Below are 15,736 nucleotides of genomic sequence, written 5' to 3'. Positions count from 1 at the left end.
CTCTCTTGTCTTGTCATGTTTTGCATTACAAGAAGTGAGAAGTGGAGGAAACTATCAAAGACACTTGCTGAATACTAAAATGTTTACATTTCTAGTTCCTTTCTCATTTTAGCAGTTGTATTCCTTGCCTTAAGATGCTATTTTAATTCATATTTAAGAGCATAGTGATTTTGCACAGTGTATGACAAAATTCTTCCTCATCCAGCCAATCTCCTGGTGCTCAGATGGATGAAGAGTTCTTTTCATCTATCAATTTGGAGAACTGACATTAGGAGACAAAACCAATTACTTTTATACACAGCCAGAAATTTCAATTTAGACATAATGATACTGAGTTGTTGAAGTTCATGGTCTTTTTGGCTGTAAAACAACCTAAAATCCATTTTTACTCTTTGTCAGTATTGCTTTAGGAACCGTGCTTGTTCATGTTATTTAAGAAAAGAATATTATGCTAGATCCTTTCAGTAAAGAGTTCTCCAGGAGGTTATTTGGATAAAAATGTATAGTGCAGCAGGCTAGTCAGAAGACTTTTAAAATTTACTTAGATTCTTTAGAAATTAATGAAAGTATTGGAAACAAAATTTTTACACATAGATGCCTCTATTTGCAAAAAATAATGCACATATGAAGTAAACGTATCTAAAATTAATACGTATCTCAGGTGTTTGTGTACAGGTCTAGATGACTTGTGTACATGATGCATCCTGTTGTGACTCAAGTGTAATGTGATAGGTGCTCCTACAACCACTCACTGTCACTTCAGAAGTCTGATTCTGGTTGATTGAGACTCTTGAGCTCAGAAGCCTGGAAGAGGTTAGCATTGGTTCTTGCATGATGTCATTTCAACCGTAATGATGTTCCACTGGATCCTGGAAGTTGGAGGTCTGCTGGCAAACGTCTAGTTCATACCTTGCCCCCTTGCAGGATTGTCCTTCAGAGTGTATGGTCTAAAATACTGTTATTTAACAATAATTTTAAAATCTGTAGAGATGTGGCTTGCTTTTAGAGTCCTTGCAGAGCCCAATAAATGCCAGCAACTTTCTTTGATACCTTCATTTGTTTAAATTACCCCTTGTTTTCCTAGAAAAAGGCTAGTAGGGACCTATGGTGATGGTAGTTTGGTTGCCCACCTCTGTCTGTTTTAGTACCTGGCTGTTCTTCCTGAAAGACTGCTTTTTTGAAAGCTCAACTCAGTACCCTGAAGATCAGCACCCAGTGCTGTTTGCGAGGTGCTAGGATATCCAGGACATCTCTAGTTGGGGCTGACAGATAACGACAAGACCTATGGGAGACTTGTGTCCTTCAGGAGCCACAAGTAGAGGCCAGGAGCCAGACTTGTGCCCAGGGCAATTCAGATGATACAGGATGCTAGTGTTGAGGCAAGCTAAGTCTAAACTGAATTTTACTTTGATTTAATCCTGTAACGTACTGTGGACAAGGAGGACAGCCTACTTCTCCTTACAAGAGTCTTTCCTGTATTTGAGTACTATTCTCTCTCCCATCTTTGGTCTAGTGTTCTCTAGGCCAATCTACCCTATTTTTTCAGCCTTTCTCAACAGGGCCTGTCTGCTGCCCTCCAGTAACGCCTACTGGCTAGCTCTGAACTCTTCAGCTGGATCACATCTTTCTTGAAGTATGTGTGGTGCCCAGATGGCACCAAGTACTCCAGCTAGGTGTGAACAGGGCTGACTACCGTGGCAGGCTTCCTTCCGTTGTCCTGTAGGCTGCTCTCCTGTTCGCACATCCATCGGTGGTCATAGTTGTTTCCGCAGCAGCTTGACTCTGTTGATCTTTGTTCAGGCTGTTCTCCTCTGGCAAAGAATTGCTATGTAGGCAGTTATTTGTTCCCTGGTGCTTCTAGAGTTGATTGTTCCTGCCCGGGTCTAAAATCTGGCACTTGTCCATTTTGGCTTGCATCCTGTCTTTACGTAATTTTTCCAGTTCAGTATGATTTTGAATTCCTGTTTTATCTTTCAGCGCCTCCAAGGTTGGTGGTAGTTATGGATCTGACAGTGTAATCTTGATCACAACATTATTATTTTCAGTTGTTTTTTAACTGCTTTTTACACCCCAATTCAATCATTTCTTTGGTGCCCGCAATCTTCAAGTACTGCTGTTTGTCAGAACTCTTTGGAAATCTCTTACATTATGCATGCAGGAAAATGTAATCATATGAGATTTAGCACAGAATTCCAACTAAAATAACGGTTTTCAGTTGGAACATCCTCTTGGGATGCTTCTGCCTAGTGATAGTAAGAGCTTCAAACGGTGCTAATTACAGCATTGTTTTAGATATCTGCAGTCTTTCTGTAAGCTTATTTTCATTTTTTCTCTCCTAAAGAAAAGAGCGATTGGTGTATGTGGGTATCAGTATTGAGAACATCATTCCACCTCAGGTAAGTTACTGTGTCTATGTTGTATTATTGTTTTCTTTTCCAAACTTCTCAGGGAAGAAGTTTCTCAGTGGTGTGTTAGAAGTGCTAACAGCATCTTGGAAAGAAAAAATCAATCTATATGCAGGTCAGAAATAATTCTAGACCCTTTGTTTTAGACTGAATTTAGCAGAGAAACCAAGGGAGCTTTATCGTGTTTATTAGAGCCAACTGGGGCCACACAGAGTCCTCTGTCTGAAGGATCACAGAATCACCTCCCTGCCATTACAGTTGGGTTTTGAGTAGAGTGCTCTACCATTCTGTAGTTTATAAAGGTGGGATTCAGTTTATTTAACTCTGGTGTCTGTTGTATAGTTATCTAGGTCTGAGCTAATTGTCATAGCTTTCCTTTGGAACTGATGGAAACAAATGTTTCTGGCTTATGATTCAGAGGGAATATGTAGTATCTATCAGAAGCATAACATTTGCCTCCGACAAATGTATATTGAAGTCACATGTGGTTAAAAATTATAAACATTTAGTGTTTTATTAACAGATGCTTTTATATGGTGTCCCTTTACAGAAGAGGAAAAATGTTTTTATTCATGTGGAGAACAGCCTCTTCTCACTTCTTAAATACATTTTAAAGTGATTCTCTTGAAGTCTTAGCCAAATGCCTTCGTCCGAAATTATACAGTCTGCTCCTTACATGAGAGTTTAAAATGAAACTTTTGTTTGTTTTAAACATAGACTTTCCACTCTAACTGACTGTAATAAAGCCAACTTTCTCCTCCTGTCTCTGGACAACAGAAAAATGATAACAGATTTTAAAAACTTGCAAAAGAGTCTCTGGCTGGGAGCAAATATTTGAAAAATTCAGCCTGGGGGCAGATGACTTTTTTAAATTAATAACTTGGAAACAATATCATAAAATTAACCTGTGTGGAACATTATTGAAACCGCACCATGTAAAGGTGTCCCTGTGCTCAGTATGTAGAGATGCTAGCAACAGTTTGTTCAGGGGCTGCATTTACTAGTCCTGGGAGTATCACCTGAGGTGTGGTCTCAGTGTTGTAGTATAAACACAATGATACAACAGCCTGAACCCTTAAACTCTGTATTTGTGAAATTATGTAGCCAGTAAGGGCAATATGTGCAAGTGTTCATGCGAACTCTGCTGTAACAAGTCATTACATTAGAAGCCAAAATGTGTTGTGTTGGGTATATGAGCTTTCTAGATCATATGAATATCTGTATCGTATGAGTTTAGTCATAATGAGTGTGGAGGAAAGGGGGAGATCAAGCTTTTTGACACTTCTGTCTTATGTGAACAGGAGCCAGAAATACCTGAAGGTCAGGAAGAAAAGAAGAAAGATTCCAAAAAGCCAAAATCAAAGCTGCTTGAAAGGAGGTCTACCAGAACCCGAAAGTGCATAAGCTACAGGTCAGCAGCTTGTTTAAATAGCTTGTAAAACAAAGAAAAGTCATACTGTCGTTTTCTTGCTCAAGCAACCCACCACTTCTCATGCATACTTTTACATTTAAAAAGAGAGGCCCAACTAAAGTGTCTTTGTTCTTTCCTCTGAATACTGGTTATGCTTGATATTTGTAAAACCATATGAGGTGGTATAGTGAAGGGATGATGCATAAAAAAATAAAATGTGTATGGTACTTTGTTCAGGAATACTGGAGAAGGTTTTGGTGTTACTCCAGTTTCTGGAGTAAGTTAAAACAGGTGAATCATACCTCTCCTTTCTGTTGAAACGGAGACTTATGCTTGTGTCTAAAGGCCTTAAATTCCTCTCTCTGCCCCCCCGCCCCCCCCCCCCCCCCCCAGCTTCTTTACGTGAAAGGGGCATGAAACTTAAAATGCAATTATGAGACAGTACGTCTAAGAATGGTCCGTAACTCTTTAGAGAAATTGTGATAAAAATGTAATTAGTAAATTAAAATTCCAAGATATTTAGACTCTCTGTATTCTGAAAGTAGAACAGGTCACTAAAGTTTCCAAAATTCATCATGATCCTTAATATTATCTTTTGTTCTCAGTGTATTACCAAGGTGTTTTATACACTATTTTCTAAATAATACCTTGAGATGCTCCGTAACCTCTTCAGTCCACCAGGCAAGTAGGCTGCCTTTTGGGATTAGAGAAGAATGTGGTTGCCTGAGAGCTTGTGGTTTTTTGTCCCAGCTGCATCAGGAGTAGAAAGAAAAAAGAAAAAAAAAAAAAGTATTACCTTTCCTGTACTTGCTCTATGTAGACCTTTATCATGAAAAATTAGAACATTACAACTTTCAAAACCTTCCAGCAATAACCATGATTAAACCCATAGTCAATCTGGTTTTGCTGTTGAGGAGAGGCATGGCGTTTGTATACGCTGAGTTTTCCAGCTTGTTCAGAAAACTCAGTCTGACCTTGCTTAGCTGTTGATTTTCGGTAACTTTTTAAATTAACAGCAGAAGCCACGCTAATGAAAATGCCATTGCTGCTTTGGGAAATTAAGTGTTTCTGTAAGGAACATTATGCCACAGGCAAGATTATATAGATTTGCTATTATGTTCATGACAGGTCAGGCAGCATCTGACCAGGAGAAAAAAAAACCTTGCCTGTAGGGTATCTGGCACGACTTCAGCAGGATACATGTTGTGCAAAGACAATAATTTTTATTGGAAATAATGTTTCATATAATGTTGTTCTGGAAAAATCAATCTTCTGATACAAAATGATGGAGTCTTTCTTACAGACTACATCATACACGTAACTTTGAGCTGGTGAAAATATTACACGTGTCAGTGTGTCACTTCAAATTTATATGTCCGCAGTGAAGTCCCGCTAGTGTCACTGAGAATTGTGTATGCTTTCCTTCGGCGGGGGAAAACAAATGCTAAACGTCTTATTCCGCTTACAGACAAATCTGTGTTGTGTAGCATTCTGGTTCCCTAAAGATACGTAATTCCTTTGTATCACCCGAGTCATCTGTTGAGTCCTCTCGTGAGCAGGTTAGCAAAAATCTGCATTATGAATAAAGCAGCAGCAGCAGAAATTATGTTCCATTACACCTGATGGACAAGCAGCTGTCAGCTCGTGTTTGAGCTCAGGTTATTTGTTAGCAGTGATTTGAAAGCGTTAAGTGATTTCTCACATTTTAAAGCGTTGTGTTTTTTTTTTTTAGCGGTGTGGAGGGATAATAGTGTTTGAGTAATGTGGAACTAATCCTATTGATGGAATAATTTCAGAGTTACTTCCTTGCTGTGTAAAGCTACCTTGAACATGACATGCAGTTGTTCTTAGGGAATATAAAGAGAACCAGAAATGCATCACCTTATTTTTAAAGAGAAAGTGTTTTATGCTTACTACTGGAATACAGAGTAATATCAGATCTATTCTTTTCTTGTTCTGCTGGAAGTTACTATGGAGGACCAAGATAAATATAACTGTAATCTTTCTTTCATGACTGAGAAACCGAATCTTTAATGACAGTATTGTCCAACTGTTAGTTGTTTGTATCTCAAAAACACCAAAAAAAATTAATTGTTTAAAAATGAGAAGAAAAACTTGCATCTAAATAAGATGTCTTTCCTGTATAGTTAATAAAATTTGTACTTTCGCATGTTATATCTCAGGGCGTCTATTTGGTTATACAAGTAACAATCCTTTTTTACGGGATTTGAATTTGTAACTGAAGAAACAAACTGAAGTCATCTGTGTAAAAGGACTGGATCCTTTTTCCTCCATTTGCTGTTCCCTTTAAATGAGTTACTCGGTGTGCAGAGATTTATGCAGTTTTATGAAAACTGCTGCAGGACAAACGTACTCAAATATTTTGCTTTTGTTTGTCCTATTTAGTTATGTAACATTACATTATAGCTTATTTGTATATAATTACAAAGAACTGTGTACAGTATGTTTTATCTCTTCAGCTTAGGATGTTGCAGATCCGTAAAGTATAATTACCGTGAGCTTTAAAAGGAGAAAGAAGCTACGTGAAATAAGTTTTCAAGGAAAATTTAGACAAGATGAATAATTTTACTTTGACTTTAATAGATGCTTTTCAGAAAGTCTGTTTTGCAGATTGGTAGTGCGTATGTCATCTAATAAAAGGTGTGGAAAAAATGACTAATACTTCATGTGAAAAACGCCACTGATACCACCTTAAAGAACTTTCAAATTATATATAGTTAAATTCAGTGGTATGTCATGTAAAATGAAAGTGGTTTTCTGTTCACATAAATCAATAGTAGGACAGCCAGGCAATGATAAATAATCTGCTAGCAAGTAGAAAGAAACACACCTTTTAAAAAATGGCTATTTTATCATTAATCTGGCCCATTATCTTTGTTATTTTATTATATATCCAGCCCATTGTCTGTGTAGTGTGATTTCTTACAGCAGTTTTAGATTTTGAGGTATGTTCTCATAATATAATTTCATTAGGGTTCGCTTCAAAGTGGTAAATGAAAGCTGTTACTTTTAGGTTTGATGAATTTGATGAGGCAATTGATGAGGCAATTGAAGATGATATCAAGGAGGCTGATGGAGGAGGTATGTTTCTGATGTTATTTGTTTTTCACTGCAAGGGTGATAAGAAGATTGAGACCAAATTTATTTTAATGAGAAGCAACAAATATAATCCTCTCCCTTAAACTTTGTAGTTTACAGTTTTTACTGCTGTATTTTTGGAATCAAACTAAATAATTTCCCTTGGGAACGGCCATCCCAGGCTGCCAAAAGATGCCAAAAAGTATTTCGTCTTGATAGTTAAATTCAGCCTGTATATGTTTTGATATATGAATGCAATGAATAAGCATGACAAGAAAACTCTTAATTTGCTAAGTTTCGGATTTGAGATTGGAGTGGCAGCTAGTGCTATCGACATTTGTCCCTTGTAAAAATTTGGCTTATAAATTGGTCCGCAGTTGGGCGCCCTAAAGACTGGGTCTACAAAGTCGTCTTAAAAATATTAATCCAGATCTGTAAGCACTTCTCAGTTGAACACGAATAAAGTGAAATTACGTTCTTTGTTGCCTGTTAAGGCAACATAGGGGACCAAAAGAGAGATCTTCAACAGTATGTAAGAGGTGTAGGTGGATTTGTGCTTCTGCATCACCTTAACTTGCCTGGAGAAAACCGCCATGAAACGTTAGCCCTCAGTTGTTTGGCTTGTGGCATCTCCATAAAGACACCAGTTTTCAGAAGCTCGGTGGATGTATACAGACAATCTGAAAATTGGGTGTCTGTGGGTGTGTAACACAAGACCCATATAATAAACGTAACTAAGTCTCAACAGTAAAACCAGCTTTTCAGAAACTCCACTCCCTGGCCAAACAGCAACTAAAACACTTCATCTTCCAAGACGTATATTCAGCATTATGAAGAAAATGTATTGTCTGATATCTGCCCTACTCAAAAGGCACTAACATTGGTAATAATGTGGGTTGGGGTTGAGTATCAGAAAGCTGACGCTTAGCCGCTGTCTTCTGCGTGGACCTTGGTATTTCCAAGTGACCACAGCTGGGGCGGTGTGTGTCAGGAACAAGACTGCAGACAGAGTCTTGCATGACAAAAAAATATTCTGCTTTACAGAAAATAAACTGAAGCTAGAGGCATGGAAGAAAGATATGTATGAAGTTAAACAAAAAATAAACTTGCTCTTTTTTCCCCTTTCTATCACTGAATTCAGGCATTGGCAGAGGCAAAGACATGTCTAATATCACAGGTCACCGTGGAAAAGACATTTCCACGATCCTAGAGGAAGAAAGGAAAGAAAACAAGCGACCACAAAGGGCTTCTGCAGCACGACGCAAGAAACGACGGCGACTAAATGACTTGGATAGCGACAGTAATCTGGATGAAGAAGAGAGTGAGGATGAATTCAAGATCAGTGATGGGTAGGTCTGCAATTTAACTTCCACCACGAGTCACAGACCGCTACAGGCTTCTGTGACTCTGTAGTGCCCCTGAAACGACTGTTAGGAGCATGTGCCCAGTGCTGGAACAGCACTGCACAGTGCCAGCAAAAGTCCTCCTGGCCTAGGGGAACGTCTAGAAAAACTGCACTCCGGATCCATGCACTGAAATCATCCAATCTGTATTTTAAGTAAAACATGTTCTGGAAATGTTACTGGTATGTTTGAGGGCACACTGTGGCGTTCTATACACGGTTATGTTAGTGAAGGAGCCAGACGGGCTCAGTTCTCTGACTGATGTGACTATCTAGCAGAAATCCTTAACAAAGATGTAGCTAAAATGAAGCTGGTTGTTTCCTTTTGAAAACATGTCCTATTTTGTGGGATTTTTATTGGGCCTGAGTGTCATTTAGAAATTGGAAGAGTAAAATGTCCCCATTTAGAGCCTACAGAACTTGACGCGCAGGTTTGCATATTATCTCCTGCTCTCTAGGAGACAGAGTTTGAAAACAGCCAAAAAAGTGGTTTATACTGTAGAAAACAAATACATGTCATGTGAAGCTTTAAACACTAAATGACTATTGCTCTGGCTAACTGAAACTCTCTTTCTTTGGAATTTCTCATCATTTGGTCTGGGGAATTCCTAACGTTAAAAAATTTAATGATAATTTTAGACGTCCTTTATGCCTCAATGAAGAAACATAATGGAGCATGAGGTCTAGGCTCTTTACCATCAACATTTAAAGCTTTACACCAGTCACTGAGTCAATTTACTAAGTGTACGGATCATCTACACAGCATAGATGCAAATTTTGAGCTTTTTCACCTGTGACCATGCTGAGGACATTTCAGTGGCACCCTGAATAGTTGAGCTAAATGTGCTGGAAATTTCCAATCAATTAATGTAGCTTGCGGAAATCTCACAGAATTAATAGTGCATTGATCTGTTAAAGTGTGCTCATGCATTTTCAACTCCGCTGAATGCCTTCTGGATGTTATACTGGAATTCACATTCGGCTGGCGGCCAAATGCAAGTGACTGTGTACCTTCAGTGCTCAACGGTTTTTAAAAAAACATTGGCTCACTTTTGATATGACGGGACTGTTACAAGCCGATAAGTTTGAGATGCATGTTTTGCATGAGAGCAATAGTTTTGTGTTAAGACACGATATTCTAATTCTCAGAAATTGCGTAGGACAGTGCTTGGTTCCTGAAGGGGAGGTCGTCTCTGCTAGAACATGGTGGGTGTGTGTTTTCCCTCCACAGGTGATGCTCATCCATAGTTACTGCTGTGCAGATGTCACATTGCAGTGTACTATATGAGCACTCTAGAATCCGTCCTATGTAAATGTCACCTGCAGTCTCAGTTTGATGGAGTGTTTATATTCACCTGCTCTTCTAATCTGCTGTGTAATGCACTGTAAAGCTATATCCCAAGTATACAACTGAAACCTAATGTCAGTGATGGCAGCTTGCTCTCTCTGGATCTTTGCTCCGCATTATTACTGTAAGATTTGTGCATTTTTTTGTGTAAGACAAGACCTATTTTGCATATATCACTTGATTGTAAAATGCAAGTACTGTTTTGATCCTTTGTTTCCGATATCTATCTCTGTTGTCTGTGGTCTCTCTTTGAACAGATCTCAGGATGAGTTTGTTATATCAGAAGAAAATCTGGATGAAAGTGAAGATGACCCACCCTCAAACGAAGACAGTGATTCAGAGTTCTGTGCCCGCATATCCAGGCGACACCTCTCCAGGCCCATGAGGCAAAGCAGGCGGTTACGAAGGAAAACAGTCAAGAAAAAATATTCTGAAGATGATGAAGATGAAGATTCTGAGGACAATTCAAGCAGAGAATCTGGTGAGTATAAGAAGTCTTAGATCTATTAAATATTCTGTACTGGAGAGAGGAAGAGTGGAAGTCTCAGTTTCCTGTCACGACTGACACTAACTTGTTTGCTTGCTTTAGTCAAGTCAGATGTCATCTTTGCTGTAAAGCAGTTTGCTACTTGTTCTGCTGAGAATATTCTGCAGGAAACTGGTACTGAGTACTAGGTTCTTGGCATTTTAAGTAATTACGTATTTAAATGAATGCTTGTGCTATGATTCAAAAGGTGACCTTTGTGGATAGTTTCAGCTATCCCGTACCTTCCTGTTTAGCACATGATTGCAGGGAAGAGAAAGGATGGAGGCAAAAATGTACTTGTTTATAGCTACTTGAAGACCTTCCGAATACCTTTGAAAAAGCTTCTGAAAGAAACATTTTCCCTCACTTTGTATGGAAGAAAAAATCCCTTCAGTTGTACGGCATTCTGTGTTCTCTGGCAGACTTGAAAGCAAACGATAACACCTTGAATCTCTCTCTTCTATGATTATGCTTTTTGATCTTTAGTAACTGAAGACTCTTGCATCACAGGAGAACCTAATAATTCACTTTATTCTACTTGTCCTTCAACCAGTTCGTTTGCACAGTTTGAAGTGTGAGAATAGGACCTATGCAATACTTAAACCTTTTCATGATTAGCATCTCTCTCTGAAGACTGTCCTCCTTGTTTCTGCTTCATTTGAGACCCAGTCCTAGAAAGTGCCAGATATATAAGCACTTGTTTTTACTTGTTTTTATTGTGAATTTAAGGTACTACGTACACTGGAGCGTTAACTTATTGCAGTGTGTGTTACCTTTCCAGTGTTTTATCTGTCTCTCTAGAATATAGATGATGAACACGTTGAAGTAAGTTGCTTTGAAGTACTGGTTTCCAAAAGGAGGGTTCATGCATGGACAGATGAAGATAGCTATATGCACTTCAAATAGTTGCTGTCTCCCTGTCCTGAATGCATCACTGCACTAACCGGAAGCTGTTATCAGTGAGGATACTGGCAGAAGTCTAAAGAGATTGCTCATCTATTGTATAATGCACAGGAGCAACTATTTGTTTCCTGGTGGACACACATCTGTGATAAAATCAGCTGATTCCAGTATCATTCCACATGCATCTTAAGAGTATAGTCTTAACTCTCTTTTACCCCCATTATTGTTCCTCAGGATCCTGCTTTAAGCCTATTTTGAGCTAAGGAAATAAGGCACCCTGCGAGTGGCATTGCTTTCAGTCTCCAGAGATGGAGTTTCTTTCTGAAGGTGGTTGTTCGTGTTGACTTGCTCTGATTCTTTCTCTAATATTTTAGGAAGTAAAGAGGATCTTTACTGCAAGCCACTTTGATCTGTGACTCATGTTAATCGCTAACTTAGGAACAGTATGTGACATGTATAGAAATGTATCTTGGGATAATTGTTCTGGCACAGCTCAGTGAAAAAGCAGCTAAAGTTGATTCAAGGCTATTTTCAGCTGATGTAAATAAATTTAATTCTTAAAGACACTAGCTGCAGTAGCCTGGCGCAGGAAGAACTGTGAATGATGGTAAGTTTCTTCTGTACAGTTTCTGTTTTAAGCGAACTTACGATCAGGTGAGACTGTTTGTTGTTAATTTAAATTCTATAACTCGGATCTTACCTGGAGTTTCATCTTGTCAGTGTTTTTTCATCGACCCATTCTTAAAAGTGTTCGAGTAGAGTACAATTGATTTAAATTTTAAAAACAGAAAGGACTTTCCAGTGTCAGTGGAAATGTGCATCATCAACTCCAATTCAGTAAGGTTGTTTCAACTGTCAGGAATCGTAGAGCAGGCATCTTTGGCACCAGTAGAGACGAGGGAACAAAAACAATGGAGGGAAACCTTCTTCTGGAGGAGTTTGAGGGAGACAGGAAAAGGGTTTGTGAGAAGATTTTAAAATCAAGCAATTCTACGCTGGCAGTGAATGGGGGGACTGATGCATGAGCCTGGAACATGTCAGGGTAACGAGGCATGATGGTTGAGATTCTCCTGTGCTGGAAGAAGGCATGATTTTATTGGTGCTGGTCTAAAGCTTATCTAAATTGTGCAGTTTTGCTTTAATGGAATAACACACGTCACTGTTTTCTTCTGTACAGAGAGTGGTGATTACACAGATTACAGTGATGACGATTACCTGGAAACTAGGAGGAGAAGATCAAGACGGAATCAGAAGAGACAAGTTAATTATAAGGAAGATTCAGAAAGTGATGGCTCACAGAAAAGTGTCCGATATGGGAAGGAGTTAAGAAGAGTTCATAAACGCAGGCTGTCCACTTCAGATAGTGAAGGTAAAATAAACAGTCCACCGTTTGCAGGAGCTGGTATATGTCAGCATTAGCACGAAGAGAAAACTGTATATAATTCAGAGATTTTGGAGAATCTTCTTTCTAGAGTTCCTTGATGTTTCTCAGAAGCTGTTTCCTTCTGAAACAGTCCACTGGTACTTTATGATGCACTGTTACAGTCACTTCTCAAAGTCATCGTCCCTAATCCTGCCTTTCAGGTCTGAATTTACTGTGTCTGGCACGGAGTGCTGGGATTCCAAAACTGGCACTAATGTAACTGTTTCACCACTTTTCTGTTAAGAGGTCACAAAGCTTCATCCCACGAGTCTTTAAGGATTCTCTTTTGTAAGAGAAAGGGTATTACTTCTGGTTTCCTGATTGTATTTGTGCTGGTGGTTAAGACTCATTCAGTCTCCTGTTTGAAGGAGCTGTGATAAGTACAGAGGAAGCCTGCTCTCAGTAATGTCAGTCACACCATGAGTGACTGGCGTGCATTTTGATGTAAAATTAGCTTTTACAAAGGCAACCACTGACTTCGGGTGCTTTGCATTCTGGGCGCCCAGCTTACGAGACCTTAGGTTCGCCTTTCAGAGACACTGAGCGGTACGGGTTGCAATGGATGCCAGGCTTCCTCAGAAAATCAGCCGTGCTTGACAGGCCGAGCGCCTCTGATTTGTAGGTAAGTTTTGGAAGTGCTGGCCTGAGTTTACAGAGTGTCAGAGGATCGTCTTAAATGAAGGGAAACAAGTATGTAATGCAACTGTATGGTAGCTTGAAAACTTGATCTTAAACTTCAATAGTCTGTTCTCAGAAGCATGATGTATAGGCTCTCTGCTAAGAATCTGCTATACGGTGGCTGAGTTTTTTGCTGCCTGCACTTGTGACTTTAAACAGTGCCTGATTGATGATGTCTTTTCTCCATGAAATCCCATTTCCTCAGGTATTTTTGGTACTGGCTTTTTGCATATTAAAATCAGCACCATTTAGTACCATTCCAGTACTCTCCTACAGTTCCCACAGTGTGTTATGAAATATGTAATAGTGTTACTGGAAATGTAATTATGTTGAAAATACAGGAACTCTGACAGTGTCTCTATCAATTTGAACCTACATTAAATAACACCCTTTAAAATGACAATTCACACGTGTTTCTAATGGAAATCACAAGGAGACAGCAAATGGTGTTTGCCATTTGATATTTCAGTCTCTGTCTTTTCTCACCTAAGCCATCAAAGGTCAGTGTAAAGGCTGTCAGTGTGTAGGCAGTATTCCAGTTGGCCAAAAAAAAGGCCTCCCATTAAAGGGCAGCACACTTCAGGTGACGGTTAGGCAGTGTTCATATGCTTTGGAAGAAGTTGTATATAATTTGGGGGTGGCGGGGGTATAGTACAGTTGTGTGTGTATGTGTATATGTATCTTTTTATGATAGTGCAGCCATTATTTGGGCTCTCAGTTTCTGGAAGGGTGTAAAGCAGGTGCTGTGAGATCAGGGATACAGTTCTGCGTTATTCCCGGCATGCAGTTATCACTTTTAAGGGGGAACACGCCTGCCTCCAAAGCCTCTGGTACTCCTCAGATTGGACACAGAATATCAACAAATTGTTGGTGTTTGCTACTTGAGCAGTTTATTTAAAAAGTAAAAAGAATGCAAGCCTTTTGACATGGTTGGGGACCTGGGGAAGGAGACGGAAATGTGTGTGGTGAGAGAGAGATGGCTTTTTAATGAATGTGAAAGATGAAAAATAAAGAAGTGTAATTGTTTCGGTTGCACTCAGATTTGCTAATGGCTTTAAGTCTGCTGCTTATTCCAGAGAGCTACACATCCAAGAACTCTGAAGATGATGAATCCACAAAGGAGTCAAAGCGATTGATTCGAAAACGTCGGCGAAGTACAGACGACTACTCTGAGGAAGAAGGAGAGGATGAGGAAGACGAAGGGAGGCCTGTCCGCAAACGGCTGAATCGAATCGAAACAGACGACGAAGATAACTGCGAAAATGCTAATGATGACGCAGAAAACCCCGCTCCTGCAAATAAGCTGCCAGCACCACAAGCTCCTCAAGACAACACCAAGAAGCACTGCTACCGGATAGAAAGCGATGACGAAGATGACTTTGATAACGTAGGGAAAGTAGAGAGCCCTTTGGACTACAGCCTGGTGGACTTGCCTTCCACCAACGGACAGAGCCCCGGTAAAACCATTGAGAACTTGATTGGCAAGCCAAGCGAGAAGACCCAGGCCCCCAAGGACAGCACAGCCAGCGCCAGCCTGGCGCCCAACGGGACGGGGAGCGGGCAGGAAGCAGTAGGGCCGGAGGAAGATGAAGATGAACTTTTGAGAGTGACTGACCTTGTTGATTACGTCTGTAACAGTGAACAGTTATAAGACTTCCATTTTTGTGCTAATTTATTCCACGGTAGCTCATACCAGCGGGCCAGTTATTAAAAGCTGTTTTATTTTTCCTAGAAAATTCTCCACTACAGTATCACTTTTTAGAAGCAAGAATTTCACCAGTCCTGCAGTCTTTCTGTGAAGTGACCAGTTTTGAACTTTGAAGATGAATTGCTGTAAATTCCCTCTCTTACCCCCCCTTCTCCTTCCAAGTCCATGGTCCTGGGTAATTTCACTCACAAAAACCTTATAACAACAAGAGATTTGTATATTTTTGACTTTATATTTCCTGAGTGCATACAAATTTGTGGAAATGGGTGGCCTAAGAAAGCATTCCAAATCGGTCAGGGCCCAAACCGGAACTGGGGTGGGTTTGGCTCAAGGGGTGGGGGGGTGGGGGTGCAGAAGCACTTGTGCTTTAGCTTTTTCATATGAGATATATATTATATTTAAATGTTCACAACTTAGATTACAACTTAACAGACAGTTAAAAAAAAAATTAATGTCTGTACTGTCGCATTTTGTGAGTTGTAGGTTAACATACCATAGCTCATTTTAGTAATCACCTTCATGGAAGCAGTTTGATTTTAATACTGGAGGCAAACAGAATTATTAGAGGCCAAGAAGGTACCATAAACAAGAACTCTACTATCCATTATGACTTGCAGACTTTCCTAATAAACATCCTTTAAAGTGTTTGTACAGTAAAGTGTACTGTAATGAAGTTTTTGACAGTCGAAACACGCTAGCCATGAATTTATAAAGCTATCTCATGCATAGTTCATCAGATGGTCTTCGATGCACAGTGTCTAGTGGGAGGACGTATCGATGTGAAGTGAGTCTGTAAGTTGGATGGCATCTTGACGTGCAGCAAACTTTTACAG

The 15,736-nt window shown here is 39.6% G+C and overlaps 1 protein-coding gene across 4 annotated transcripts in view; it reads left to right on the top strand.

Annotated features, from left to right (window-relative positions):
* RSF1 (remodeling and spacing factor 1) overlaps nucleotides 1-15,229 on the top strand; it is a 59,276-nt gene extending 44,047 nt beyond the window's left edge. For 3 of the 4 annotated variants that reach the window (XM_050898214.1, XM_050898222.1, XM_050898230.1), the window contains 7 exons: nucleotides 2,342-2,396; nucleotides 3,707-3,816; nucleotides 6,851-6,918; nucleotides 8,057-8,264; nucleotides 9,923-10,146; nucleotides 12,272-12,463; nucleotides 14,272-15,229. In XM_050898214.1, the coding sequence (XP_050754171.1) occupies nucleotides 2,342-2,396; nucleotides 3,707-3,816; nucleotides 6,851-6,918; nucleotides 8,057-8,264; nucleotides 9,923-10,146; nucleotides 12,272-12,463; nucleotides 14,272-14,846 (1,432 nt within the window). In that variant the 3' untranslated portion in view covers nucleotides 14,847-15,229. Of the gene's footprint in view, nucleotides 1-2,341; nucleotides 2,397-3,706; nucleotides 3,817-6,850; nucleotides 6,919-8,056; nucleotides 8,265-9,922; nucleotides 10,147-12,271; nucleotides 13,140-14,271 lie in introns of all 4 variants that reach the window. The other variant, XR_007766557.1, reaches the window with a different exon arrangement.
* Nucleotides 15,230-15,736: the final 507 nt, after the last annotated feature.

Source organism: Gymnogyps californianus, chromosome 1, assembly GCF_018139145.2.
Source record: "Gymnogyps californianus isolate 813 chromosome 1, ASM1813914v2, whole genome shotgun sequence".
Classification (NCBI taxonomy): domain Eukaryota; kingdom Metazoa; phylum Chordata; class Aves; order Accipitriformes; family Cathartidae; genus Gymnogyps; species Gymnogyps californianus.
Note: the sequence above shows the minus strand (reverse complement) of the source record. Positions and strands in the feature narration are given on the sequence as shown.